Below are 9,634 nucleotides of genomic sequence, written 5' to 3' on the forward strand. Positions count from 1 at the left end.
TTCTCTGTTCGTTCTTGTACTTCATTCAAAGATGTGGGATGTTTCTTTGATATGGAGTGACTAAAAGGCCATTGATGAGACCCATAATGGCTGCTTCTGTTGGCAGACTTTGTATGTCCAAACATGCTTTGTTGAATCTTTCCGTATAGTTGCAAAGACTTTCCCAATCCCTTTGCTTGATCTCTAATAGGCTTAGGGCGTGCTTGGTTTTATTCTTCTGGATGGAGAATATGGCAAGAAACTTTCTGGCTAAGTCGTCAAAGCTTGTGATGGACCTAGGGGGTAGGTTGTTGAACCACTTAATTACTGTCTTTGTTAAGGTAGTCGGGAAGGCTTTGCACCGAATTGTATCTGAGGCGTCGGTGAGATACATTCTGCTTCTGAAATTACTGAGATGATGGCTTGGATCTGATGTGCCGTCGTATGGGGTCATGTCGGGAGCTTTGAAGTCCTTTGGGACTTTGGCTTTTATAATCTCTTTGGTGAATGGGTCTTGATCTTTGTGGGGGTTGTTTTCATGACTGGATCGAGTAGCCTTGGTTTTTAGATCGGCCTCAAGCCTTAAGAGCTTATCTTCTAACTCTTTACGTCGCCTAGTTTCCCTTCAGAGGTCCTTCTCGGCTTCTCGTTGATGCTCAGCCTCTTTTTCGAGTTGTTTGAGGCAATCTTGTTGAGCTTGAAGTGCCTCCAGGATTTTTGCATTTGGTGGACTCTTATCTTTGTTTGGTTGAGGAGTATCCTTTGGTGTAGTATTTGCATTTTTCTGCAGCGTCCTATTTTCTAGATCAGAGTCATGGTCGTTGTCAAGGTTGTCTGCCATGATGATGGGATGACTTCCAGGGTCCCCGGCAATGGCGCCAATGTTCCGAGAGTTACCTGAAACTGTAGGTCGATCTCGGACAAGATCTTCTGTACTAGTCGGAGTTGTTGTGTCCGACTTGTTGGACTTGGTGGTGGTGCTGATCCTTCGTCACCAGAGGGTAGTGGTACCTGCAAGGGACTCCGATGCTTAAGTTAGCAAGGGTATTAAGCAGGTTTTTAGTAGAATCAGAGTATGAGTTATACCTGGGTGCTCCAGTGTATTTATAATGTTGTAGAATGATTTTTCTTTGGGATAAGATAGTTATCTTATCTTATCTTTTGAATGAAGTCATCCTATCTTTGAGGGAACCACCCTTATCTCTCTAGTCTTTGGGCTACCCTTGGACTTGGGTCGTGTTCCTCTGTTTGGGCCCTTTTTGGGCTTTCCTGGTGATTTGGCTGAGTTCTTTAAGAAGAGGTCGGATAATCCTGACCTGAAGAGGACGGTCGACTTGTCGTCACTTAGCCTGGGTCATACAGCTCGACCCAGGGCATGAACAGCACCATATCTCGGCGGTTCCCAATCATGATTCCAAAGGGCAACATCTCCGTAGAGATGTGTCGAGTTGGCAGTTGAACCGATAATGTGATATTACAACCAGTAGAACAGGCATTCATCATGTGAATCTTCTATCTGTTTGTTTGCTTTGCCTACTTGTAATTGCTTGCCTAATTGTATAACATGCCTAATTGCCTACTTGAATTACTTGCCATGTATGCCTCTACTTGTGTTTTACTTGCATGGATATTAATTGTGTTTTCTATTGGGATTGAGGATGTTTGTAAGACAGTGGCGATAGGTTCGCATGGAGGATAGGTTGGTGAAGGCTGTGGGATAACAGAGATTTGTTATATTAGAAAATCCCTTAAGTTAGATTACCCTTTTATTATGTCAAGGTTTTAAGTTATGCTTTAATGTTTTAGTTGCTTTAAGATGAATCTTGTGACGGATATGAAGTTCTAGGATTGCCTCTGGCGTCCCGGGGTCTTATATCTTACATCAATGGGCACTGTTACCATACTGAGAACCTCTGGTTCTCATACCATATTCTGTTGTTATTTTTTAGATGCAGGTCGCAACCCACCTCGGTAGGTTGTTTTGATGGTAAGAGAGCAGAGGATCCTGGATGTATATTTTGGATGTCTTTTTGCTTATTTTGTTTAGATCTCTCATCTTTTGTATTTATTTTTGCCTAGAGGCTTATTTTAAGAGAAAAACTTGTATAAGCTGTTTTTAACTTTCAGAATTATGTATTTTTTGTATATAGCTAGCCATCTTAAACTCTGCGAGCTGTGGCTAGATCTTTATATTATTAAACTCTGATATTTTGTTATATTATATTTATATATTGAGCATTAAGCTTGTAGCTTCGGGTGTACGTTTTGCGCTTTTCAAATCCTATTTTTGAGTTGTATCCTTCATCAAGCTTCTGGAATATAATATTTCTTCTATATATTATATGTATAAACTTTAGAAATGTCGTAACCTCTATTTAACCTTTGCTTTACGACGCGAGCTAAGGCTTAGGATAATTAGGGTGTTACAGGTAAAGGAGTCGGATATACCAAAGACGGCATTTAGAACACGATACGGTCATTACGAGTATATGGTTATGTTGTTTGGACTAACCAATGCCTTGTCAATATTCATGGATTACATGAATCATATTTTTTAACCATACCTAAACCAATTCATGGTTGTGTTCATAGATGATGTCCTCATTTATTCTAAGACTAAGAAAGAGCATGAACAGCATCTGAGAATGGTGTTACAAATACTAAGAGAACAGAAACTATATGCAAAGTTGTCAAAGTGTGAATTATAGACAAATAAAGTGTCATTCTTGGGACATGTGATTTCTCAAGAAGGAATAGTAGTAGATCCCTCAAAGATCGAAGTAGTGGTTCAGTGGAAACAGCTTGAGACAGTCACAGAAGTTTGAAGTTTTGAGGGTTGGCTGGTTATTACCAGTGATTCATAAAGGAGTTTTCTCAGATAGTGCTACCACTCACCCGCCTCACTCGAAAAGAAGTACCATTCGAATGGACAGAAGAATGTGAAAGAAGTTTTGAGATGCTGAAGGAGAAACTAACAACTGCACCGGTATTGACACTACCATATTCTTGGGAACCTTTTGAGGCATATTGTGATGCTTCTTTGAAAGGATTGGGATGTGTGCTGATGCAACACAAGAATGTGGTAGCATATGTGTCAATGCAGTTGAGACTCCACTAGAAGAATTATCTTACTCATGATCTTGAGTTGGCAGCGGTAGTGTTTGTGCTCAAGATACGGAGACATAATTTATATGGGGCTCTGTTGGAAGTTTTCTCTAATCATAAGAGTCTGAAGTACATTTTTTAATAGAATGACCTTAACATGAGACAACGTCGATGGACGGAATTTCTGAAGGATTACGATTCAAGCTGAGTTATCATCCAGAAAAGGTGATTGTAGTTGTGGACGCTCTGAGCTGTAAGAGTTTAAGTTTTTCTTGCATGATGAGGAAAGAAGACGAGGCTAAGAATGAAGGAAACATCAAAAGGAGTCATCATAGAACATATACACTTGACTTCAGATTTTAAGACAACCATTTGACAAGCGTAATTCAAAAATGTCAGAACTGTTGGCCAGATTAGAGACGGATAAACTGGGAGAAGTGTGACAAGACAGTGATGGATTGTGGAGGTTTAAGAATAGAGTTTGTGTACCTGACCAAGGAATATTGCATCAGCAGATCTTGATGGAGGCCTATTAGAGTAAATTTTTGATGCATTTGGGCACAACCAAGATGTACCAAGATTTGAAGAGTATGTAGTGGCTAGGACTAAAGAGGGATGTGATGGAATATGTATCTATATGCCTGACTTATTAGAAGATTAAGGCAGAACATAAGAAACCCTCACGGAGACTACATCCTTTAAAAGTGCCTCAATGGAAATGAGAGAGAATCACCATGGATGCTATATGGGTTATAGTGGACAGATTGACAAAGTCGGCTCGTTTTCTTCCAATCAGAGCTAACTATACATTGGAAAAGCTTACGCGTTTGTACATTCGAGAAGTGGTGTGACTGCATGGAATACCTTCTTTAATTATTTTCAACAGAGATCCGAGGTTTACATGGGTGTTTTGGGGAGTTTTCAGAAAGCTTTTGGCACAGAGTTGCATCTAAGTACAGCTTATCATCCACAGACAGATGGACAGTTAGAACAAATAATTCAAACATTAGAAGATATGCTAAGATCATGTGTAATGGAACAGTAGGAAAACTGGGACAAGCGATTACTGTTGGTGGAGTTTACCTAAAATAATATTTATTAACAGAGCATTAGAATTGCCTCATATGAAGCTCTTTGTGGGCTACGATGTCAATCTCCGCTGTGTTGGCACCAAGGAAAAAAATACAGTGCGTTGGGTCCGGATTTGGTGCAGAAAACAACCATTCAGATCAAGAATATTTGTGAGAAGATTCAGACGGCATAGAGTCGACAAAAGAGTTATGCCAATAATAGACGTAAGCCTTTAAAATTTAAGAAAAGTGAGCATATTCTCTTAAAAGCAAGACCTACCATCGGCATAGGTTGCACCCTTAGAACCAAAAAGCTAAATCCTAGGTACGTGGGTCTTTTTCAGATCCTTAGGAGAGTCGGTCTAGTCGCGTATCAAATAGCTCTTCCACCTTTCCTTCCAATCTTTATGATGTTTTCCATGTCTCTTAGCTTAAGAAATATAATCCTGACGAGAGTCATGTCTTGCGACCCGAGATAGTACAATTGCAGAATGATCTAACATACTTGACAACACCGGTCGAGATCGTCGATAAGAGTGATAAGCAGCTACGAGGCAAAATAGTTTCTTTGGTCAAAGTAGCGTCGGGACGTAATGTTAAAGCTGGGCATACCTGGGAGCTAGAAGACAAGAAGCGAGCAGACTATCCTCACCTGTTTATAGGTAAATGAAATTTTGAGGGCAAAATTTTCTTTAACGAGGGTCGAATGTAACATCCTGTCTTTTTTGTTAGAGTCACGTATGCGAGTTTTATGTTTTATTTGTGTAACGTCTATGATAAGTTTTTCTACGATCTTTAAATAAAATGAATAATAATATAACATTAAAAATTATGATATTATTTAATTTTATTTGACGAAAGACAATCACTTGATATTAGGTCTGGAAGATTTAAGAAAGCTCGGGTTTACTAATGTCATTTACATTAGTAATTTATCCAATCTTTATTCTAATTAAATACCACCACTTGAGATAATTATTTGAGTTTTTACTCTGCCCAATTACCTTAATTAGCTTCTAAGATATTTAAAAATTAACCTCGTTGACTCAGCGGCTTAAAATCGCGACACGCAGCACTTAATGCGCCACGTGTCGCGACGCATGCCTCCTCTTCTTTGATTAAGTGACACTTAGTCATTGATCATATGATATAAAAAGCAAAAATCTTCTCTCTCTCTCTCTATCTCTCTCTCCACAAAACAGCCGAAGCCATGCATGGGAGGAACGAGAGATTTTGTTGACTTTTGGACTTTCCAAACTTGATTTCTTGAGATTCGTGACCCCCACAAAAATTTTGATATGATAAAAGTGACTGTATCTTCCTCCTCTACGCGGTGACATGCTATTTGTTCAGTAGAATCACAAAGTGGAGTTGCCCTTGCCAGGAACCAGTTCGGTCGAACCAAGGGAGGAGAGGAACCACCGAGTTTTCGACGTTTTCGCTTCGTTTGACCGATCAGAAACCTCATCCGGTATATTGTGTGTGTTCTGCGCTTCACATAGGTAGGGTTTGACTCTTTAATCGGTTAAAATTATAAATTAATTGATATATGTAGATATATGTGGTTGGATTGTTGTTTGTTAATGTTTGTTGCTCAAATCTATGATTGTTTGCTGTTAAAATTTTAGCTGAATTGCTACTGGATTTGTTATTGTGTTTCAGCCATATTGAGGAATGAGGTACTGAGATGTTATTGTTGAATAATTGGCAGAAATCTGAGTTATATAATAGTATATAGCTAAGTTTTGACGGTTGAAGTTTGATTTGAAATTAATTTTAACTAAATGGATATTTTGAACGGAGGTTCCAAGTAAAAAGGAGCAGAAGTTTGGCTTTTGAGAAAGATTTAATGAATATTAGGAATTTTATTGAAATCATTTGAGTTTGGTTTATGAAGAAAAATAATGGGTTTGCAATAAAGGGTTTAAAGCGAAAGACGGTTTTGAAAAAAATATGACTCTAATTGAACGAAAATGGTTTTATTTTGAAAACGGAAGAATCGGGCCAAATTTGCTTATTTCAATGAAGTCTTGAGTATTTGAAAATTTATATAATAGTGTTGCTCGCCGTTCAGATCCGCGAAGGAGGACGTCGCACGCCGCTTGCCGTTTCTGCTCCTCCTCCTCTTTTGGTAGCCAGTCGTCGCTGTTCCTTGTCGGTTTCTGGTTTCTTCTAGTTCTGCTGTTTTTGCTTCTGATTATCAATTTTTCTAGTTTCTATTTTTTTGTTGTTATTTTTTTCTGATTCCATTATTTTTTCTGTGTTCTGAGTTCTGGGTTTTTGTTTTCTGAGTTTTGAGTTTTGATGATTATGATGATTTTCTGAATTCTGCGTTTTTGTTGTTCTTTTGTTGTTGTTGTTCTTTTACTTCTAATTGCTTTTATTGTTGTTGTTGTTTTGAGTTCAGACGATGATTTTCTGAGTTTTGATGATGATTTTTTGAGTTCTAAGTTTATTGGTATTGCTTCTGTTATGTTTCTGTTCTGCTTTAGCTTCTGCTTTTTGTTGATTTCGGAGAAAAAAGGGGAATGGTATTTTCGTCGAAAGACGATTTTAAAACAAACTAAAATCTTTAGGAATATTTTATAGCAAAAAAAAGCAAAAACAAAATAAATTTTCGACCAAATATGTTAGAGACCAATATGATACTTTACCATAACTATTAAATCATTAATAGTTATCCATTTGAACAAAAAGAAAAACCATTAGTAGTTTGTTCATGGCTTCATGCCATTTCGTTGCATGACGAGCCTGTAAATCTGACTCCGAAAAAAAAAATTCAGACGACCTATTGCTGCAGCATTAAATAAAAACGAATATCTGTAAATCTGTATCAATTTATCTCTGTAGGATGTTGCGACCGTATTAATATTTAGGGAAAAAGACAGATAGGTTCCTGACTTTTCAAACTTTTGACAAATACATCCCTGACAAAATTTAAATACAAAAAAGTCCCTGACTTTAACAAACAGAGGACAATTTAGTCCTTCCGTCTATTTGCCTCTCATACACCTAACGGAACTGGGTGACGTGGCTGAAACGGTGTACAGGTGTCCGTTACGGTGCCACGTTGGAAGGGAAAAAAGTTCGAAGGACAAATAAGTCCTTGACGTCATTTTACAAATAAAGTTCGAAGGACAAATAGGTCCTCAAGAATTTTTTTTTCAAAATTAATAAACTCATTTCCTAAATTCTCTCATCTACCTCTCTCCATTTTTATATTTCTCTCTACTATTTTTACTCTATATATAATTATATTTTATATTAGTAATTTGACAAATCAAAATATGTCATTCGATATTTTTTTACAATTAAAATATTTTAAATGTAAAATTATACACATTAAATTATTTTAAATTTTAGATAACGAATGTTAAAATTAATTACTAATAAAAAATTAGACTTTTTCATAAAAAAATAATAACTAAAAATCTTATTATTTAATTTTTTATCTGCAGATATCTTGGTCTTCTTAGCCAGAAACTTTTGTCAACTTACGATTTTTTTGTAAAAGTAGTTTGATTTTATAAATCTTTTGTGTCATGCATAATTTATACTATTAGAACAAAGTGAACTATAATTTAAAAAAAATATTCTCGTAATGTTATTATGCATAAAAATACTAGTTCTAATATAATACACAATGTACTAATGCTAACTTAATACATGAATGATGCACAAATGAACTAATGCTAACTTGATGCATAAATGAGCTGATGCTAACTAATGCCACTGGTATGATGAAAACTGAACTAATGCAATTTAACAAATTCTAATATAATATACAAATGCACTAAAACTAAACTAACGCAATTTAAGAAAAAGAGTAGAAACATAACAAGCCCAATTTCTACAATTTTAATACAAATAATTTAAATTGTAGAATAAAATAAGTTAACTATATTTCAAAATACAAGCATAGTTTTATCAGAAATTATTTTTAATATGGAAAGAAAATTGGTGTTTTGGTTGAATATTGACATTTGAAGTGTATTACAGTATTGTGGAAATTATTCAACACGCCCCCACGTGTTGGCTAAGATGCTGCCACGTGTTCAACACGCCCCCCACGTGTTGACTTCCCACAAAAAAAATCCACCCATCTATAATTACACCACATTCTCCCATTTTCAACAAAAACACCAATATTTTTTCCATACAAAAAAAATTAGCCTAATTTTATAAACTAAATTCTCATAATAGAAGCATAATAGAAGTATAATGAAAAAAAAAATTCTCAAGAACCTATTTGTCCTTCGAACTTTATTTGTAAAATGACGTTAAGGACTTATTTGTCCTTCGAACTTTTTTTTCCCTTCTAACGTGGCACCGTAACGGACACCTGTACACCATTTCAGCCACGTCACCCAGTTCCGTTAGGTGTATGAGAGGCAAATAGACGGAAGAACTAAATTGTCCTTCGTTTATTAAAATCAGAAACTTTTTTGTATTTAAATTTTGTGAGGAATATATTTGTCAAAAATTTGAGAAGTTAGGACCTATCTATCTTTTTTCCTAATATTTAATACCTATTAGAGCCTAAAGACCGTCCCATTTGTAGTTGCTCCTCATTTGAGAGTAGAGACCAAGACTGCGGAAGTGCCCACAGTGACCAGAATTCCCAAAACATGAAAGCAACACTGCTTCTTCTTCTATACTTCTTTCTCGTTTCTTTGCTAGGTATGTTATGATTTGCTCTCCCTCCCGATTCCTTCAATTCAAATTCTTTGACTCCTTTTGATTCGATGTCCGTTTCAGATCTCATTCCCCATTTTGTTTCATTCCAATTTTAACACATCTCTCTCTCTCTCTCTCATTTTTGTTCTGTCTTCTCTCTTTTTTTGTCTTTCCCTTCTTCCACTGATCAGTTTTGTATTTGTCCCATTTGTATCAGTTTATGCAAAGAAATCCGGCGACGTTACAGCTTTGCAGATCGGCGTGAAGGTAATGCTTGTTCTTGTGATGGAGACCCGAATCCTTGCTTTTTTCTTATATATATATGACTTGTGGTTTCGAATAATTTTTGTTGTAGGAGAATGAAATTTCTCGTTGTCTTTGATTCGTTAGAAGCAGATCAGACCTTTAAATTTCAACCACATGTAATTTCAATTCTTGTGGGGGAGAAAAAGGATGAAACCACTTTTATTGTGGTTAAATTTCTCCTTATTTTTGGGTTAAATTCCGTAACTTAGAGCTTGAGAAATTTCAGAAGATTCATCTAGGTTTCACTTAGGGAGTGTGTGGTTCGTGGAATGTTTTCGAATTTCTGGGAACCTTACATTGAAAAAAATTCTTAGATAAGATTTCTAGTGTAAATAAATTTCCAAGAATATAAAAGCCTTTTGCAAACCGCATGGTCATTGAGCATGGTGTCGTCGAGGTTGGAAAGGCACTTAAACAAGAAAGAGTGAAGAGTTCATGTGTATTTTACTTACACTTCTGCCATTTATTCATCTTGATAAATGATTGCCTTTGATATT

The 9,634-nt window shown here is 36.3% G+C and overlaps 1 protein-coding gene across 1 annotated transcript in view; it reads left to right on the top strand.

The window, feature by feature from the left end:
- Nucleotides 1-8,676: 8,676 nt before the first annotated feature.
- Nucleotides 8,677-9,634, top strand: part of LOC107484068 (FK506-binding protein 2) — a 4,742-nt gene continuing 3,784 nt past the window's right edge. Inside the window, exons 1-2 of the mRNA XM_016104680.3 lie at nucleotides 8,677-8,834; nucleotides 9,049-9,098. Coding sequence (XP_015960166.1) covers nucleotides 8,783-8,834; nucleotides 9,049-9,098 — 102 coding nt within the window. The 5' untranslated portion in view covers nucleotides 8,677-8,782. The remainder of the gene's footprint in view (nucleotides 8,835-9,048; nucleotides 9,099-9,634) is intronic.

This window comes from Arachis duranensis, chromosome 4 (genome assembly GCF_000817695.3).
Source record: "Arachis duranensis cultivar V14167 chromosome 4, aradu.V14167.gnm2.J7QH, whole genome shotgun sequence".
In the NCBI taxonomy this organism is placed as follows: Eukaryota; Viridiplantae; Streptophyta; class Magnoliopsida; order Fabales; family Fabaceae; genus Arachis; species Arachis duranensis.